The 18,670-nt window shown below is 39.9% G+C and overlaps 2 protein-coding genes across 2 annotated transcripts; both read right to left on the bottom strand.

Annotated features, from left to right (window-relative positions):
• Window positions 1-3,500: 3,500 nt before the first annotated feature.
• LOC114259614 (uncharacterized) lies at window positions 3,501-5,246 on the bottom strand. The gene is made up of 2 exons (XM_028199641.2): window positions 5,010-5,246; window positions 3,501-4,326 (listed from the first exon to the last, which is right to left on the bottom strand). The coding sequence occupies exons 1-2, from the start codon at window positions 5,181-5,183 to the stop codon at window positions 3,742-3,744; spliced, it is 759 nt and encodes a 252-aa protein (XP_028055442.2). The 5' UTR covers window positions 5,184-5,246; the 3' UTR covers window positions 3,501-3,741.
• A 7,453-nt stretch (window positions 5,247-12,699) lies between these two features.
• LOC114259573 (uncharacterized) lies at window positions 12,700-17,086 on the bottom strand. The gene is made up of 3 exons (XM_082881377.1): window positions 17,008-17,086; window positions 16,760-16,909; window positions 12,700-13,733 (listed from the first exon to the last, which is right to left on the bottom strand). The coding sequence occupies exons 1-3, from the start codon at window positions 17,084-17,086 to the stop codon at window positions 12,700-12,702; spliced, it is 1,263 nt and encodes a 420-aa protein (XP_082737503.1).
• Between the last annotated feature and the right edge of the window lie 1,584 nt (window positions 17,087-18,670).

Below are 18,670 nucleotides of genomic sequence, written 5' to 3'. Positions count from 1 at the left end.
GTGTACAGGCACCAGACCGGAGTTAGGAGCGTGGGTTAGATTCCCTTTTTGTCAAGCCAACCACTGTGCCTCATTGCCTATGGCTTAAGGGTGTTTTAATTTCCCCCGTCTGTCTCTATATCTGTTTTGTAATAACTGTATAGACTGATAGCACTCTACTGTACTGTCTAACAGGGATTAGGTCCCTGTTCTGATCGACTGTAAATATTGTACATATTGTTCTGTATTGTTCATGTATATACGTATGAAAAATCTTTTTGCATACAGACTCACGGCTCATTGAACATCGTTTATTTACTGTTTTGGCTTCCGCCATGCCCCTGTACTCTGTATTATTGTCTAACTGTTAAGCAGGTCTTTAGTAATCTTGGATTACTGGCCGGTTACGGTGCTAAACCTATAGGGACGAGTTTGGGTCGTGACAATGTAATTCCTTGTAAGTTAATAGTTGATAATAAAAAAAGAAAGTAGAAGCTAAAAAACATATTCCTGAACATTTTAATAATCATAAGTTGTCAGCAAAAATTGCATCAAAAATTTCGACGCAGATTTTCAAAATAAAAAAGTAAAAAAATATATATAAACAGCCCCCGTGTAAGGTGGCTTCGTTAATGGCAGCTGACATTGTTCTTGTTAGTAATATTATTCTAGTGTTTTGAAGAGAATTACCAAGAAAGCATGTGGGGGTTAATTAAAAAATAAATAAATAAATAAATTGTTAAAAATAATGTCTTGGCCTTGATGATGTTCATTTCCCTGACTTCCCCCTCCATGTTAAATTGAGATTGTATTGTCGATTATGTTACTCTTGGCTTAAATTCAAATAAAATATGTTATAGAAGCCTAACAAAAAAAAAAATTAAAAAAAAAAAAGAGAGAGAAGATAAAAAACTCTAAGAACGCCCATGTTGGACTTGCAACCCGCTGCCAAGCCCTACTGCAGATGTTTGAAGCATCTCATTTTTCTCTACACTACTGTCTAGAATATGTGACTACAGTGAATATGCTTTGGGAATAATCCATGCCAGAGGTTTTTGTTTTTTATTTTATAGAAATGCCTTGTAGCTCGAAAAGGTGGGGCTCGAATGGCCCAAATAGGTGTTCGTTGGACGATCACCCGGACGATTGCGTGAAACACTTGTCTATAGCGTTTGTCATCTTGTCGATCGCAACTGTCAGCCTTCTTGCCGAACAACCGGCAAGATAAATTTTGAACCATTCGGGCCAAGCTCAAATTCAAGCTATACAACAGTGCTCCTTATTTAAAAGCTCTAAGAATGCCTAAAAAATTAATAAGGTTTGCTTTTTATCTGCATGTATTTTATTTTGTTAGGGAAAATACTGTATTAAACTTAAAAATCTCTCAAGCTAGTCTTTCTTGCAGATGCAAAGTATCTCTCAAAATACTCTCTTTCTTGAAAATGATAATATTATACAAATAAAAATTTTGTACAGAAATTCATACAAAATAATTCGGTCCTCATTTCATTTCAAGTTAAAATACTTATTATTATTATTATTGTCACTTATGACTGTAAAAAATAATGTACAAAGATATCGTTTGGTTTAGTTTTTAAATTAACATTTGAATAAAAAAACTAAAAACTTGTTTGATTTATCAATTTTCAAAATTGTTTTCTCTTTCTCCTCTCTTCTTTTTTTTTTTGTTATTAATAAATCAATCAATTATTTTTTTCTCTCCTCTCTCCTTTCTCCTCTCTCATCCCTCATTCTCTCATATCAATCAATTAAATTTTCTCTCACCCTTATCTATTTAATTACAAAAAATAAAATAAAAAATTATAAATCATATCAAAATTATTTTCAAAACTCAAAACTAAACAAATTTTTAATTTTTAAAATTTGTTTCAACAACTTATTTTCCACAACACAACTCAAAACTCTTTTAATTTTTTTTTTTTTTTTGGGTTTCTCAATCATTCCCTCTTGGTAAACAAGAATGCCCCACACCCTATTGGCCAGAAGTTTGTTGATATTGAACTTTACTATTATCTTATTTTTGGCGGGTGCCATTTATTGAACGTTGTTTTGTTTGTTGGATTTTCTTAATCATAGGACTACGGAAAAATAATTAATCACATAAAATAATTTGAATTATGCATGTCAGTTATGAAATCATCATAAAAGATTGGGCATATTACATATACGCCTCGAGATTTGGCTAAATTACAAATACCCTTGAGGTTTGAGAAATTATAAATTCCCCCTGAATGTTATATTTGCATAACAAATTAGGGGGTAATTTGTTATGAAATTTAAATCTCAGGGGCCAAATTGTTATGAAAATACAAACCTTAAGGGCCAGGATGTAATTTCTGAAATTTTAGGGGATATCTGTAATTTAGCCAAACCTCAAGGGAGGTATATGTAATTTGCCCTAAAAGATTCAATTTTATTTAAATTATTATTATTATTATTATTTTTTATATGGTTGGTTTTGTAATCAGTTTTGCATTTCACAATCTGGATGAAAGAAAGTCCTTTTTTTTGGTAATGTGGTTTGGACTGATTGGTTTATTTGGAAAGAGTGAAACAATTTTGTGTTTAATCACAATCCAATCACCAAAATCTACCAACAAATTGGCCTCGTTTGGGAAGTGGCTATTTTAGAGATTTTTTAATTATTTTAGTAGGCTATTTTAATTTTCGGAACTGCTGCAGACCCCCAGTGAGGTGGCGAGCCCCCACTGGCTGGAACTCAAAAAAAAATAAAATAAATAAAACAGTTTTTTTTTTGTCCAATCACGGCGCGTCACCTCACTAGGGGTCGACCCCCAATGGGGGTCCGAAGCATTTTTCTTTAATTTTTGTGTTTGGAAAGATGAGATAGATTTTTATTTGAGTTGTTGTATTGAAAAATGTGTTGAAATGATATTTGAAGTTAAAATAACAAATTTATCCCTAAAATTACAATTTTTTAAATTGATGTAAAGGGGCAAAATTGTAATTTATCAAGTGATGTAACAATTTGTCAATGTGACAGACTGTGCCTACACTATCCGGCAGCTGCACCTATTTATTTTTTTTATTTTTAATAAAAAGGGTCGAACAGTGAGATCTTTTGGCTTATTTTTAATTTGGAACTATATTAACCTGAACCCTTGTTTCCCCAGCAGCACCATTCTACTTGGGAACCCAGCATGAGATAATCACAATCTTTAGGATAAAATTTTCAAACATGCTGTCTATGTCAAATGAATAAGTCTCTGAAGGCATAATATTCCTCTTACGTTATCTCCAACATTTTTATAAACAATAATATTACAATGGCTCAAAACTGTCAAAACGACGTCGTTTTGACAGTTTGAAAACGACGTCGTTTTGACAGTTTTGAGCCATTGTGGCCACAAAACTTGTGGTCCTCAAACATTTTCCTTTTATAAAATCAATATTGCCAAATGCATTTTCAATCTTACAATTGTATTTCAAAATTATTTTTGAGATTCGTATAACATAAAATGAATAATGACACGAAAATATAGAGATTTTGAAGATAGAAAATTTCAAACGGTACAATTGTATTTCAAAATTATTTTCGGGATTCTCATACTATTATTTTACAATTAAGAGTGAATAAAAATACGAGAACATAGAGATTTTGAAGACAGAAAATCTCAAGCGGTGAAAAGAATAATTGAAAATTGCCCAATTCCCATGGGGTCTCCCAAGCTGTTGAACAGCTCAATATTATTCTTGTAGTGGTATACTACCGTAGGTAGCTCAATTCCCATGGGGTCTCCCAAGCTGTTGAACAGCTCTCCCCACAGCCGCCATTTCCTCCCCAACATTCTTCAACACACTCCGACTGGGGACAGGCCGAAACTGATGTAAAGGAGCCGAATCGGAATCCAAATTATGCAAAACCCCCACCATCACCACCGAGCTCACAAACATCGGAATCGGGCGGAAAACCCAAAGCAACAGCGTCACCGCAAAGTAGAGAGCTCTCATTCCAATCGACCAGAAATTGCTTCCCATGATCACCGCCGTCTCGACGTAGCTCGCGGGAACTTCGGCGTCAGGCATTGTGAGCAGGAAGGTTGCGTGGACGAAGCAGCGCGTTGTTTGGATGAAGGAAGCGAAGGCGATGAGGAAGAAGATGAGAAGAGTGATGAGTTTGATCGACATGATTGATTGGCTTGTGTCGCCGTAAATGAGGTAGGTTGTGAAGATGGTTTTTGTGGAGTTTCCGAGCCATGTTCCGATTAGTGAGCTTAGGACTAGGGAGATGGAGGACAGTGTTGTTGCCGTTGAGATGTTGGTGGTTATCACTGTTAGAGCTTGGCCTCTGTCCCTCACGTCGATCTGCAAATCCGTAATCAAAAAAATTGCAAAAAAAAAAAGAAAGAAGTTTTCAAAATCGAGATTTTCAATGATTCGGTAACTGTAAGTGGTGCGAGACATAGAATTTGATGATTTGAGAGGATATCGTTTACATATTCTCCGTCCTCAAATCTCTCTATATTTTGAAATTATTGTATTTGAGATTTTCAATGATTCAATGACCGAAAGTGTTTTGAAACATAGAATTGGAAGATTTGGAGACAGAGGATATGATTTACAGATTCTCACTCCTCAAATCTCTCCGTCAATGTCCATTGAACCATGTTTTGAAATTATTACATTTCGAGATTTTCAGTAATTCAGGTTTTAGATAGAGAATAGTTGGCTATTGAGCTTGAGATTTTTGCTAAAGGCCCGTTTGGTAGAGTTGTGGGAAAGTAATAAATTATAACTTAACGGCTTATACCTTATAACTGTGAACAGAAGCTGATTTTTGACTTATAAATTAAGTTTCTCCTTCCCCACTCAAAGAATAAGTTGATTTTTAACTTACAAAAAGTTATAAGCTGTATTATTAAACTGAACTAAACACATCAAAATAGCTTTAATTAAGCTAAAAGCTGAAATAAACTGGAAATAAACCCTACCAAACAGGGCTAAAGTGAGATTTGGGAAGGGAGAAAAGGAGAGGTGGAGTGGCTAACCTGCATGGTTCTCTCAACATAAGCTGCTTTGCTGTTGTTCTCATGGCCCATGGTTGTGGTGTGGGGGAGTTTGAGGTATCTGTAGAGAAGGTAGAGATGGTAGCCAAACATGATCAGTAACCCACTTGGGACTAGGATTACATCCAAGTGTTCTTTCTTCCATGTCCAACCCATTCTCTCCCTCTCCCTCTCCCTCTCCTTTTGTGCGTGTGTGTGAGAGACAGAGATATGACAATTAAACGTATATGATGGGTTTTGCTTGACTTAAATATTCAAGTGGACTTGTGTTGCTCTGTCTTTGAATTGACAATTTTCTATTATAGGTTGGTTTTGGTTGCTTGATTCAAAGGAAAAGAAAAGGGCATGGCTTCTGTCCAGTCCTTAATCGGACTGGACCGTGCTGTTGGGCCCGTGGGGGTCTACCACGGGTCCCGTTTTGATAATCTGAACCGTTCAATGTGTAGAACTCGTCGAGTACTATATGCCTATAAAAATCACGTTAATCGGATATCGATAGTTATGTGATCAAATCAGTTTTTGTATAAAAAAAAATGGACGGTGAATAAATTAACGGTTGACAAAAATCTGTTTTGATCACATAGCTATCGATATCCGATCAACGTGATTTTTTATAGGCATATAGTACTCGACGAGTTCTACACATTGAACGGTTCAGATTATCAAAACGGGACTCGCGGTGGGCCTCCATGGGCCCAACAGCACGGTCCAGTCTGATTAAGGACTGGACAGAAGCCATTCCCAAAAGAAAAATACTTAATAATTCAAATTTATGTGGTTTGAATAATTCAAATGTATCAAAATAAAGTCATTTTATCTTGAAAATAACGTCGTTTTGAGACATTTGAGCTATTCAAACTATAAAAATTTGGATTACCAAGTCTTATTAAAAGGAAAACTATCAATTAAATGAATACACAAGGGTGTAAGTCATAAGGGGTTAGAGGGGTGTCAAGGTGCGCCCATTCAAGGGTCAACACCTTGATGCCACACACATTTGTGTCTTTTGGAGAGCCAAAGACATGCCTAAGAAGTTGTTGGTGCAAGTGCAAGCAAAGGCCCAAGGCATAGTGCAAGATAGTGCAAGACATGCCATAAAGCAACCTAGTCACCAAGTAGCAACTTTAGGCCAACTTTTAGAGGATCAAATGTAATCTTTTTGCCTTATAAATTTTTCTGTAAATACCTTAGTATTAAAGGTGTTTTGGAACCAAGAGTTATAATTTTTCTCTTTTTGTAGAATTTTTAAAAATCCATTATGACTTCTCAAACATAGTGAATGTTTCCTTCTGTCAGCTAGGAAAAGACTTAGCAAGTTATATATAAGGAGGGAGTACCCAAATGTTGAACCAAACCACTTATGCCTTTAATGTATAACTTATGGTAAGGCAACTTTTGTAGCACTTTTAGTGCATTGTTCAACTATTGTAATGTCTTCTTTTGAGTAATAACAAGTTCATTTCACCTTCAAATTGTGCAAAGCCTTTCAATTGTTGTTTACTTTAATTTTAGTTTGTTAATTGCTATTTTGTGGCTTGTCTCCAATCTTGTGGCTCATCAACTAAACTAATATTGTGTTTGCTTGTCTTTGCAAACCTTTTGAGCTTTATTGGCGGGCTAGTGGAGAGAGTTAACTAGCGCACACACACTCGCATATCTTTATCAAGGCTTCTGCATTGCCAGTGTGTGACAGTTGGTATCAGAGCCCAATCTATTTGGCTTTCTCTATTATTGGCTTTCTAAATAGAGGGTACTGGCAACCGTCAATCCACACAAATAGAGAGAATTGAACTCTTGGAGTAGCGTATGGACAACATGGAGGCCATGGCAGCTTCATTAGCCACCCTTGAGCAACAGGTTTATGATCTTGAGCAAACCCATGGCCTTACTCAAGGGAAAGATTTTGAGGATGTTGTCACTGAACTCAGGCTAGAGATTGAAGACCTCAGTGGCCGGGTTGGTGTTCTTACCCGTGCTTTGGCAATGCACCTAGTGGTGGCATAGAATTCACTAGGGCGAGTGTGCCCGAGCCCCGTGCCTACGGTGGTGCCTGAGATGCCAAGGAGTTAGACAACTTTCTTTTTGATATGGAGCAATATTTTAAAGCTGTGAAAGCCGATGCTGAGGAGACAAGGATTTCTATGGCCGCAATGTATTTGTCCGGTGATGCCAAGTTATGGTGGCAGACTAAACATGATGAGATGCAACGCGGCTTATGCACAATTGAGACTTGGGAGCAACTTAAGCATAAATTTAAGCTCCAATTCTTTCCTGAAAATGTTGAGTATAATGCTCGGCGTGCTTTGCGGGATCTCAAGCACACCGGCACTATAAGAGATTATGTAAAAGAATTCTTTGGGCTTATGTAAGACATCAAAGATATGTTAGAGAAAGACAAGCTCTTCTTCTTTCTTGAGGGATTGAATCCATGGGCTAGAGTTAAACTTCAAAGGCAAAGAGTGCAAGATTTAGCCCGTGCACAAGCAGCAGCTGAATGCCTTACGGACTACGCCGAACCTAAGCAACGGGATAGTGGTTCCCCGCGCAAGAGTAGGGAAAGTGGAAAGTCCCAAGGCTATGGTAAGCCTAAGAGTGAGGGAGCCAACACTTCTACATCCAAAACCCATTTGGGTGGAGGACAATGGTAACAGAAGAGCTATGGTGACAAGGCAAAAGCCCCTCAACTTCTCTACAAGCAAAGCAAAAGGCCCTATCTCTTGTTTCTTATGCAATGGGCCACACCAGTTATCTGAATGTCCACAAACGCGTGCCTTTAATGCTCTAGCAACTGTGTCTGACCATGTCTCTCAACCAAGTGATGATGATAGCGAGGAAGAAGACGTGCGGTCTAGGCAAAGTGGCAAGGGTTTGAAGGCATCTGGCTCTAGAGTGAGAGCCTTTCATATGATGAATGCCATGAAGAAAAAGGTTTTTACAAGGAGGCCTAAGAAGAATGCCAAGAGTGGCAAAGTGGGTAAGCATTCAGATCCTAAACCACTCATGGAGTCTAAAGATGAAGGCAAAGGGAAGAAACTCATGTATAGTGGGGAATCATCAGGCAAGTTGAACAAGAGCAGGTCATCCAACAAAGGTTTGATATTTGTGGATGTAAAACTCAATGGGAAGCCCCTTTTGACACAGGGGCCACCTACAACTTTGTTGCGGGGACAAAAGTTGAAAGACTTAGGCTATCTTTAGAGAAGGATGGCAGCCGCATCAAAGCGGTTAACTCGGCAGCACAGCCTATCTATGGGGTTACTAAATCTGTTCATTTGAAGGTCAAAACTTGGGAAGGAAGAGTAGGTTTCACTGCAGTACCCATGGATGACTTCCAAGCCATCATTGGGTTGGATTTCTTAAGAAGCACAAAGACGGCAGTCATGCCTTATTCTAATAGTATGTGTGTCACGGGGGATAAGCCATGTCTCATTTCTGCTATGGCCACCAACAACAGTGACCAGTTTGTCTCAACTATGCAACTCAAGAGGGGTGTTAGGCATGGTGAGCAAACTTGGGTTGCCGCATTGAAGTTGAACGAAGTTCTTGAATCTACTCCTGTCCCAGCCGCAATCAAGAAGGTCTTAAGGCAATTTGCAGATGTTATGCCTGAATAGTTGCCTAAGGAGTTGCTTCCACGCCGTTGATCATGTTATTGAGTTGGTGCCAGGGGCAAAGCCACTAGCTCGTGCACCGTATAGAATGGTTATTCCTGAGTTGAATGAATTAAGGAAGCAGCTTACAGAGTTATTGGAAGCAGGCTTCATTAGGCCATCCAAGGCCCCATTTGGTGCACCTGTCTTGTTCCAAAAGAAGCATGATGGTAGTTTTCGCTTATGTGTGGATTATCGGGCACTTAACAAGCTGACCATCAAGAACAAGTATCTCCTTCCTCTCATTGCAGATTCATTTGATCAATTGAGCAAAGCGAGGTATTTCATAAAGCTAGATCTTCGATCGGGGTACTATCAAGTAAGAATTACCGAGGGAGACGAGCCTAAAACTACGTGCCATTTGGCTTGACCAATGCCCTAGCAACATTCTGTACCATGATGAATGAAGTTTTTCAAGAGTATTTGGATCAATTCTTAGTAGTATATTTAGATGACATTGTAATTTATAGCTCCACTTTAGAAGAGCATGTAGAGCAACTTCAGAAGGCCTTTACCATGTTGAGAGAGCACAAGCTTTATGTCAAGCTAGAGAAGTGTTCTTTTGCCCAAGAGAGGATTAAGTTCCTAGGGCACATTGTTGAGCATGGATGCATCAAAATGGACCAAGAGAAAGTCAAGGCTATTCAAGAGTGGCAGCCACCTGCTAATGTCTCAGAGTTGCGGTCATTCCTTGGATTAGCTAATTATTATCGCAAGTTTGTTGAAGGCTACTCAAGATTAGCTTCCCCATTGACAGAGTTACTAAAGAAGGGCAAGCCATATGGTTGGGCAGCAGAGTGCCAACAAGCCTTTCAAGCCTTGAAAGAAGCTATGTCAAAGGACTCTGTTCTTGCTCTACCAGACTTGGGTAAAGCTTTTGAGATACAAATTGATGCATCTGATTTTGCTTTGGGTGGTGTTCTTTTGCAGGATGGTCACGTAATTGCATATGAGAGTAGGAAGCTCAATGATGTTGAACGGAGATATCCAGCTCATGAGAAAGAGTTGCTTGTAGTAACGCATTGTTTGAGGACTTGGAGGCACTACATTTGGGGCTCACGGTTTGTTGTAAAGACTGACAACTCGACGGTTAGCCATTTCTTAACATAGCCCAAGCTAAACACACGACAAGTACGGTGGCAAGAGAAGTTGGCAGAGTTTGATTTTGCCTTAGAATACAAGGCTGGTGCCACCAACCATGTTGCTGATGCACTAAGCAGGAAGGCGGAACTTGCCGTGTGCCATCATGTATGTTCACTAACTTCCATTTCAACCAGTCTCAAGGAGAAAATCGAGGCTCATCTAGACAAGGATGCTATGGCAGAGAATCTTATGAACCTTGTCAAAATGGGCAAGACTCGCCAATTTTGGGTGCAAGATGGACTTCTTATGACAACAGGTAACCGTATATTTGTACCTAGGGCTGGTGATTTAAGGAAGACACTTCTTAGGGAGTGCCATGATATACTTTGGGCAGGACATTTGGGATGGGAGCGAACTTTGGCCTTGGTAAAACAAGGATATTATTGGCCCCAAATGCGTGATGATGTGGAAGAATATGTCCGCACTTGTCTCACTTGCCAGCAAGACAAGGTTGAGCATAAGAAAAAAGCAGGCTTGCTTGAACCTTTTCCCGTGCCTAAACGTCCATGGGAAAGTGTATCACTTGACTTCATCATGGGATTTCCTAAAGTGGGAGATATCGGGACTATCTTGACTATTGTGGACCGATTCTCCAAATATGCCACCTTTATTGCTGCCCCAAAATATGTTTCAGCGGAGAAGACTACCTAACTCTTCTTTAAGCACATTGTTAAATATTGGGGTGTGCCAAAAAGTATTGTTAGTGACCGAGACATGCGTTTTGTTGGCAACTTCTGGACGGAGTTATTTAAGCTTCTTGGGTTACAACTTAATACTTCATCAAGCTACCATCCTGAGACGGATTGGCAAACTGAACGCTTTAACTGTATGCTCGAGGAGTATTTGCGCCACTTTGTCAATGTTAATCAAGGAAATTGGGTGCAACTTCTTGATGTAGCACAATTATGCTTCAATTCTCAAAAGAGTAGCTCTACGGGCAAGAGTGCTTTTGAGATAGTGAATGGACAGCAGCCACTGTTGCCTCACACAGTGGATGGACTTTATGAAGGAAAGTCTCCCAGGGCTTACCAATTTGCTAAGGAATGGAAGAGAAATCATGACATTACTCGTGCTTATCTTGAAAAAACAACAAGTAAAATGAAAAAATGGGCTGATGAAAAGAAGAGGCCACTTGAGTTTAAAGCTGGGGATCAAGTTCTTGTCAAACTCAACCCTGAGCAACGCAAGTTCATGAGGGGAAGAGACAGAAGGCTAGTGCGCAGGTATGAGGAACCGGTAACCATTCTGAAGAGAATTGGCAAGTGTGCTTACAAGATAGATGCTCTATCTTGGCTGAAAGTGCATCCGGTTTTCCATGTGAGTTATTTGAAGCCTTACTATCCAAACAAGGAAGATCTAACTCGAAATGAGCAAAAACGCCAAACCATCACAGCCAAAGCAAGACAAAGGTCTATTGAATCTATTTTGGCCGATCGGGTGAAAATGGTTTCCAAGAAGAAACAAAGGCAATACTTGGTGAAATGGAAAGGCCTTGGAGATAAAGAAATCAACTGGGAACGGGAGGCAGACTTGTTGACTTTTCAAGACAAGATTGATGCTTATTAGGGCAAGTCGTCGAGGGCGTCGACTGTTCTAGTGGGGGAGATTGTCAAGGTGCGCCCATTCAAGGGTCAACACCTTGATGCCACACACATTTGTGCCCTTTGGAGAGCCAAAGACATGCTTAAGAAGTTGTTGGTGCAAGTGCAAGCAAAGGCCCAAGGCATAGTGCAAGATAGTGCAAGACATGCTATGAAGCAACCTATGGGGCAAGTGAATAGCCAAATGGACCATCACATCAAAGAAAGCTGGAGAAAAAATTTTCTCCAACTTGCAAAGTATGAGCACAATTCGCTCCTCCATTTTTTCTAAATCAGTCTGTCTTAATGTTTTTTAGGACAGTTCTTGAAAGAAGTTGCCCAACTTAAATAGTGTTGTATAGATCTCCTTGTTCACAAAACCACGCATGCCAATTGGTAGAAGTCGTTGAAGTAGGACATGACAATCATGGCTTTTCATGCCCGATAATATTCCATTTTTAGAAGTCACACATCATGAGATGTTTGCTGCATATCAATTTGGATAACTAATAGACTTCAAGAATTCACAAAAACCTTTTATTTGTCAAGAATCCAATGTTTAGGCTGCCTGAGGCTTTACAACGGATCTGTTATCTTTCCTCTGTAGATGCAATTCTTGCCTTATGCCCATTTCTTGCAAATCATCACGTGCTTTGTACGTGTCCTTGTTTTTCCCATCTATGGCCAACATCGTCCCTTAAAAGTTTTCACAAATATTATTCTCAATGTGCATGACATCAAGATTGTGTCGGAGGTTTAATTTCTTCAAATACGGTAGCTTCCACATTATGATTTTCTTTGTCCAATTCAATTCTTCAGACTCTTGTGGTCTTTTCTTGTTGGTAGGATCCTTTCCAAACTTGGCTTCCCGCAATTGATCTAATTGAACAATTACTTTTTCCACCGGTAAATCCAAGGATTTCTTTCTAAGCTCAGTTAAACAATCAAACTTCTTGTCTTTCCTCCAAAGTTGGTTATTAGGCAAGTAAGCTCGATGACCCACTCACCCAATCTTACTGATCAACCCACGTGACAACGGATTATCATTACAAGGAGGGCAAGAAAAATAACCTTTAGTTCTCTATTTGGATAAGTCACCATATGTAGGGAAGTCATTTATGGTCCACATTATAGCTGCATGCATCCGGAAGGTTTGTTCAATGGAGGCATCGTAAGTCATCACGCCATTCTCCTACAACTCCTTCAACTCATCAATCAATGGCCTTAGGTAGACATCAATATCAGTCCTTGGTTGATTACGTCCAGGAATAAGTAAAGACATCATGAAAAATGGGGCCTTCATACATCTCCAAGGTGGGAGGTTATAGGGCATAGTATGACAGGCCACATACTATAGGAAGTGCTCATGTTCCCAAAAGGGTTGAACCTATCAGTGGCTAACCCCAACCTAACATTGCAAGTCTCTTGGGCAAACTCTGGATAATACAAATCAAATTCCTTCCACTCTTTACAATCAGCTGGATGCCTCCCTACACCATCATCCACACGCTTATCACTATGCCATCTCATGTCTTTTGCCGTCTTCCTAGACATGTACAATCTTCTCAACCTAGGTGTCAATGGGAAGTAACGCAATATCTTGTGAGGGATCTTCTTACCCTTGCTATCATTTACTCTGTACCTAGATGCTTGACATGTGGGACATTTTTCCAAGTGAGCATTCTCCTTCCAGAATAGTACACAATCATGTTTACATGCATCGATGGGCTCGTACCCCAAGCCTAAGTCACGTAGTGACTTCTTGCACTCGTAAATTGACCCTGGCACCACGTGGCCTTCTGGTAGGAATCGCCTTTGTATCTCCAAAACCTTGTCAAAAGACTTATTGCTCCACCTATTTTCTACCTTCAAATGTAGCATCTGAATAACGAATGATAACAAAGTATCTGAGTTTTTGCAACCTAGGTACAAGCAACATTGGGAAGCATCTAACAATTTATCAAAGTGTCGTACATCCTCTCTTTCTAGAGTATCACCCTCTATAAAATTCCCCCTTTGATAGTCCTCTATTAGTTCATCATATTCATCTTCATCCTCGTCATTCTCACCATTGCTTTCATCAAGGTTATTGTGTTCTGGAAGTTCACCGTGTTCTAACCAAGGGGTGTATGATACTATCATCCCACTTATGAGCAAATGAGCCTTCACAATATCATACTCCTGCTTATAAAAGTTACAACAATTGATGCATGGACACTTAATCTTCCTAGCCTCACCCCAATGAACCTTTGCAAATTCAATAAATGAGTTCACCCCATCTACATATGGCTGACTGAACCTATCAAAAATTAACATCCAACTCTTGTCCATATCTGATCATAAGATAGTAGTTAATACCAATAGGACACAACCTTTTATTTATTTATTTATTATTATTATTATTATTATTAGTATTTATTTATTTATTTATTTTTTAAACATGAAAACAAAGTAGTTAATATAAGTGTAGAGTGACACATCATCATCAATAAAGGTGCATCAGCCTGTAGGCTTTTTTAATTTTGTATCAAGGTTTCGACCAACAAAACCTTTAAAATTCTATTATATCTGCATATATTATGTATTAAGTTAAGTGTTTTCTACATTTATCAACAAAAAAACAAAATATATATATATATATATATATATTGTTAATGTCTGTTAAATGGTAAAAGGCAGTTGGCATGGCAATGTACTATTTCAATTCATTCCAATATCATTCTTAAAGGACATTACCTAATGGGCTCCTACAAATGAAGGGCATAAGGAAGGACTAAGAGTGGCTACAGGCCTAACCTCTGTAATATTTGTAGGAAGGGACTACATTTTTCAATTCAAACCCATATTTTCATACACGAGAACTCAAGTATTTACCACTACACCAATCAATACCCCCTCTTTGATGAAACTTCTATGTTTATCTAAAAAGGGTTTTCAGCTCTCCTAAAAGGCCCTAGCACAAATTATATTCAGCCACTGCATCTAAATTTTCTACTAATGAACCTATGCATTTACTTCCTGTCATGCAACTTGTTCATAAGATTTACACTCTTAGTCATAGACTCATAGGCCTCCTAACAATAGATGCAAAGATTTGTCATTTATGTACTTTCCATAATGAGTTACTCAACCAGATGCTCAAGTTAGGGTGGAACCACGAATAGCTTTGATTTGACACTAGTTGAAATAGAACAATTTTAAGGTATATGAGTAGTTAGAAAATAAAAGGCCATCTCCCATATTTTATGCACCATTATCATTAAATGCATATTCTTAGATAGAAGTTTCATCCATCTCTTCAATAATTTGATCTGTTTGGGAGGAGCATGTTTCTAGGCTCATTATATGGATAGATGGTAGAGCTAGGTTCGTAGTTTCAGATTTAATGTCAGTGTTTAGGTGAAGCAGTGCAAAAATTGTAAAAGGGTCGGGGAGCGTAGCCATGGTGTAGAGAAAGGTAGAAATAGAACTTTGATGAGGGGTGGCTTGTGTTTGAGGTGGAACAGATTCAACCGGTACTATTCCCCTTTGTTAAAACAATATCTTAACTAAAATAAACTAAGGAACTGTGCGGGGGTGATTTCCGCACTATGAAGAAGGGTTGAACTTCGTGGATGAACAGCAGGCTTTGGGAATTGAAGATCTGCACAGAATAACAAACGGTGAGGCTGCCCGACCGGGGTTTGGTCGGAAACCCTTCCGATGGTAAAGTTAGGGACTCAGGGAGAGGAAAAAGAGAGGAGAGAATACAAAGAGTGTATGTGTTAAGTGTGTGGATTTCCGATCCCTTGAGAGTGAATAGTGTTCACCTTTTATAGGAGAAGGTTGTTTGTCGTTCAAGTCCTTCTCTCTCCGCCATCTGTCCAAAGTGTCTCATTCGTGGTCGTCTCCTATTGGAGGAGGACGACCACTCCGCCTGACACTCGGGTGCAGATCTGTTTTGTTTGTCTCATTAGCGGACATCTCTCATTGGAGGAGGACGACCACTCCGCCTGCCATTCAGATGCAGGTCTGTCATATATGCACCTTGTCCCTCTGCGCCTCCATGTCTCCACGTTCTGTTCATGCAGAGGGGGAGGAGCAGGGTTGTTTGTCTCTAGTGGACCCAAGAAAGATCTTCAGTGAATTGGCCTTCTCTAAGTTGGTCTGCTCTAGAACGGTTGTCCAACCAGGAGGTCCAACATGTTGCTCAACCCACTTCGGAGTGGTTCTGTCCATCCGGAAGGTCCACCATGTTGCCCGGCCCACTTTTGAGTGGTGCTCGTACGTTGGGCCGAACTCCTATGATTGCCTTGCTTCGGAGCAAGTGTTGGCCTTAGGGCTGAGGTCCGACCTAGCTCCACCTTGGAGTGAGTATTGCATTGGGCCTAGCACCAAGACTTGATTAATTTTCACCCACTTCATTTGCCCCCTGGCTTGCGCTTACGCTTGGCGAAGCGGAAGCCAATTCTGTCACCAGCTTCGAAGTTTGGGTGATCACAACTTAATTTGAGCTCCATGAGCTGGATTAAAAATTATTGTTCGGTCTAACGTATGCGTCTGCCCAATGTTTTGTAGCTCGGTTGTGCCCCCAAACCAAATGTGCCCTCACTAGCCTTGTAATTGTCTAGCTTGGTGCTCCTTCAGTCGGCTGAGCGTCGCTGCTTGACTTAAAAAAATATATATATATATATATATATCCACAAAACTTTTTATTTTTATTTTTAATTTTTATTAAATATATATATATACACGAATTCTTTTTTTTTTTTTTTTATTAATTTTTTTTTTTAAAAATACATGTATAAATATATATATATATATATATATTTTTTTTGGGGGGATATATATATACATATATTCCTAAAGTTGGACAACGAACTGCACACTAAAATCTGCTTCACAAGCCAACTTCTAACTTGCTTTGCTAATGTAGCTAGGCAATGTTTTGTGGGCCCTACCTTGATGCCATGCATGGGTATAGGATGCCAATGTGATTTGCTGGGGAGTTGACATTGTGTTATTCTTGGTGAAATTAGCGTGGGGCCTACAAACTTGGTGCTCCACTAAATCAAACTTGTAAGCTTGCCATGGAAAAGTTTGGTGGACCATGTGCTGCCCTTCATGCTTTAATTACAGTATGCATGTTTTTGCTCGGTTGGTTTGCACGTTGGTTAACCGAGCAGGACATTGGAGGCCGAACAATTCAACATTATTTAATAAGCTTATTCTGTCCTTACTTGAGAAACATTAGCTCTGTTTGTTCGGTCCCACTTGTAAGAAATTGTTGGCTCTGTTTGCTTGGTTGGACTGTTGCTAAGTCAAGCCAATTCTGACACCTGATAGGGCCGAGCAACTCCCGTCTAATTTACGTACACACTTGCCAACTCGATTTCTTCAATTGTATACCCACAGACAGGGCAGTTCTTCACATGTTCTTTTCCCTTGCACCGCTCATTCGGATCTCCCGTGTATTCCATGTATTTCTCGCGCGACAGGAACAGATGATACTCCAAGTGACACCGTGTACCTGTCTCCACATAACATGCCCCACAGACGAATGGCTTTCCAGACGCACATGGCTCTGCCATTTGATAAACTGAAGGGCAATCGGGTGATGGGCAAAACCTGAAATTACCTCCACATCACACAAGCAAATCGGACTCCCAGCTTCATTGTCAACCCTCTGAACTGAAGGACCGTTCATCTGTGCAATCTTGTAGATTATGTCTTCAACTTTTTAGTTTAATTCTATGCTACCAGAAATAGAAATGACGTGGCGGCGTGAATCGAGAGTGAATTCTGCACCGGGAAACTTCTCTTGGAAACCTGAACTGGCACTGTCTTATTGTGATCGCGTTTACGAGCCTTCACTTCATCAACCCTCTGCAAAAATCTTATAGCAACATCTACCTCACTCTTCTGCAAATATATTTGAATCCTCAAAAGACAACAAAAAACTTCGAAAAGCGAATCATTAATCTGGTTTCAACTCCAAATTCTGGTCTTCCAAGGATTGGTGCAGTGGTTTTAACCAAAACCAAAGCAAGTCGTTTATCTCGGAAAATTGCAGAAATAGAGGGTGCAGAAGATGTCCGAATCAGTCCCAGCAGTACTGACAGTGGGAGGAGTGATGGTGATGCAGATGATCTCAATGAGGAAGCAGGTTCTACGATTATGTTGGATGAGGTACTTGATCTGTTGAGCCGACGATGGGACAGAATCAATGGAGCTCAGGCGCTCAAACTATTACCAAGGGATACTAAGTTACAGAACTTGCTTCCATTCCTTGGACCCCTTCCGAGAAAATCCAGTGAAGCATTTAGCGACAGTATGTGCTCCCTTTGCAACAAGAAGATAGGGACTAGTGTTTTTGCAGTCTACCCCAATGGTACGACTCTTGTGCACTTCGTTTGCTTTAAAGATTCACAAAGCACGAAGGCTATTGCTAAAGGCGCACCGCGGCGTAGGCGATGATGATAATTGCCGTCCACCATACGGATGAACCAAATCTACTCTCTCCTATTTGGCATTGCAACCCTTTCATGCATGACTTGGAGTTGCCAAAAGGGGTTTCAAGAGGAGGTGGTCGTAGTCTTCTGATGGGCCCAGTTAGCGGTCTCAATCATTCTTATACCCTATATTTGGATGAAAATGTTTAGGAACACAAACCAATCACTGAATAGAAAACCACTCTCTCACATGTGGTGAGTCCCATAACCATGAAAAAGGTTGTTTCCAATTTGGGATTAGTTTCTCTGGTAAGTAGAAGATCTGTATTTGGATTCAATTTCACACTTTTTGTTGGGAGTCAGCAAGTGAATTGATGGACTTGGGATGAGCAGGTGACTGGTTGTCCTCCATTTCTGTTTGGTTTATTTTTGTTCGGTCGTCTTCGTTGTCGTTCGGTTGGTCGGCACATCTATGACTTGGTTTGCTTAACTTCTTCATACTAGAAAACTAAATTTCCTGAACTTATTTGCTCACTGATTTGGCAGAGTTGCTTAGTGAGGCTTCGGACACTCACTTTTCCCTTCCTTGCACAGCTTGCCTGAAAAGTTTGGAGCTGGGCTGACTTCGTATTTGGTTGTCACTGTTTTAAGTTTCCTTTAGCTCGGTCTAAAGTGCTTCAGTTAACCCGTAGCATTGCAGCTCGGTCGTCCGTGATCTTGGCCTTGCCACCAGACCTCGAGCTCGGCCCTGACTAGTGTCCTTACTCCGACTGTCGAGCCATAACGCATCCACATTTGACTGGTTTGGGAGCTGTCAACATGACGTAAAGGCAAGCCCA

This window comes from Camellia sinensis, chromosome 7 (assembly GCF_055761805.1).
Source record: "Camellia sinensis isolate YWXY chromosome 7, ASM5576180v1, whole genome shotgun sequence".
NCBI lineage: Eukaryota > Viridiplantae > Streptophyta > Magnoliopsida > Ericales > Theaceae > Camellia > Camellia sinensis.
The sequence above is the reverse complement of the archived record's forward strand: the minus strand, read 5'-3'. Positions and strand labels throughout refer to the sequence as shown.